General features: G+C 44.3%; 1 protein-coding gene across 1 annotated transcript; it reads left to right on the top strand.

Annotated features, from left to right (window-relative positions):
* The first annotated feature begins 247 nt into the window (after positions 1-247).
* LOC145619801 (uncharacterized) lies at positions 248-1,006 on the top strand. Its single transcript, XM_081674494.1, has one exon. It carries the CDS (start codon positions 248-250, stop codon positions 1,004-1,006), a length of 759 nt encoding a protein of 252 aa, XP_081530620.1.
* The last annotated feature ends 853 nt before the right edge of the window (positions 1,007-1,859 follow it).

The raw sequence follows: 1,859 nt of genomic DNA, 5'->3' as shown, positions 1-1,859 counted from the left end.
AAGGCCACGTGCAGGCTTCAATTGTTTTATGGTAGGTGGAGGTTTCTCTCACTTACTTTACTAAATCGAAAAGTAAGAAACAATTGAAGGCCACGTGCAGGCTTCAATTGTTTCTTCCTTTTCAATTTAGTAAAGTAAGTGAGAGAAACCTCCACCTTCCATAAAACAAAACAGAACCAAATTTTACCCCAAATTAGCCGAGTGAAACACAGTGAGGGAGTGAACCAAATTAATTACCTTCACAATAATGGCCAACAATGGTGTGAATCCTTTTGCTCAACCCCTTATTCCAATTTTTAAAGGTGAGAAGTATCATCTTTGGAGTATAAAAATGCAAACCATGTTTAAATCTCAAGAACTATGGGAAATTGTTGAGGTCGGGTATGATGAACCGGAGACGTCACCGGAGGAGCCCGATCAAAAATTGCGTGATAATCGCAAAAAGGATGCAAAGGCCTTATTTTTCATCCAATCTGCAGTGGATGATGAAATTTTTCCCCGTATTTCTTCCGCAAAGACAGCAAAGGCGGCATGGGAGATTATTAAACATGAGTATTTTGGTGATAAAAAGGTAATTTCTGTCAAATTACAATCCCTTCGTTCTGAATTTGATGGGTTGAATAAGGGTAAAAAGGAGTCAATGCATAGTTACTTGTCTAGAGTCTCTGGCATTGTTAATCTAATGAAGTCTTATGGGGAAAGTATCAGCAATGAAAGGGTGGTGAGTAAAGTGTTAAGAAGTTTAGATAGTGATTTTAATCCTGTTGTTGTTGCAATTGAAGAGTCAAAGGACCTATCAAATTACACATTTGATGAATTGATGTGCTCCTTATTAGCTCATGAAGCTAGATTTAAAAAAGATGATGAGAAGGTGGAGGAGAAGGCTTTTCAAGTGAAAGGAGAGCATTCTAAGGGGAAGGCTCATTTTTCCGGCGGTCGTGGCAGAGGCCGTGGTGGATTTCGTGGACGAGGTCGTGGCTATGTGTTAGAATCCAACTCCTTTTGATGTATTAGATTCCATTTAATTGCTTTCCTAGAGTTTAGGTTATGTTTTCTTAGCTTGAGGTCCCATTATTGTGTTACTGTCAGATCAGTGTTCACTAGGGATTCTCCTTGTATGTCATTTAAAGCTCTTTAGAGGGCGAATGATTAATGAAATCTTAAAGCCTTCTACCAAGTGTTGCCTTGCTTTTATGCTTGTTTGTTGTTAGACCTTTATAGATATTGTGTCTTACTTGCATATTAGCTCCCCTCCTACCCAACTTGATGCGCTAAGGACTCGTGGTTCGGACCCGCTTGTGCCCGCTTTGAAGTATCGGCCGCCACAAGCCCCGACCACCCGCACTCTGTCGCCCAGATAGACGTGAGTGCTCCTGAGATTCTATTGCCCGCTTGTGTTGCTTTGTGCTCACAAGCCCCTCTTCCGCTCAAGGCTTGCGTTCTTGCCGCCAAAAGGCTAGAGCGCGCCGCACGTTTCGGGGTCCAAACTCCCGGACCGTGACAGTTGGTATCAGAGCCGAGGCTCAAACCTCGTCGCAAGCAACCCGTGTAGGCACCAAGGAGGGCTACACGAAGATGGAATTCGTAGAAGAAAGGCTCGCTTGGCTCGAGGAGAAGGCGGACAAATGGGTCGAGCTCCAAGTCATTGTACACGAGCAAGCCGAGCAAATTGTGAAATTGATGGCTGACAGAGATGCCCTCCGCGAACAATTGCAATTTGTTCAAGGACAAGCCGATGAAGCACTTGAGAAATGTGCTACATTAACGCGCGCTGTGGGCAGAGACGCACTGGGTGTTAGTGCGGCGAAGATAAAGCCGCCCAAACCTCGCGACTACAGCGGCGCTAGAGATGCGAAAGA

This window comes from Chenopodium album, chromosome 27, assembly GCF_948465745.1.
Source record: "Chenopodium album chromosome 27, dcCheAlbu1.1, whole genome shotgun sequence".
In the NCBI taxonomy this organism is placed as follows: Eukaryota; Viridiplantae; Streptophyta; class Magnoliopsida; order Caryophyllales; family Amaranthaceae; genus Chenopodium; species Chenopodium album.
Note: the sequence above shows the minus strand (reverse complement) of the source record. Positions and strands in the feature narration are given on the sequence as shown.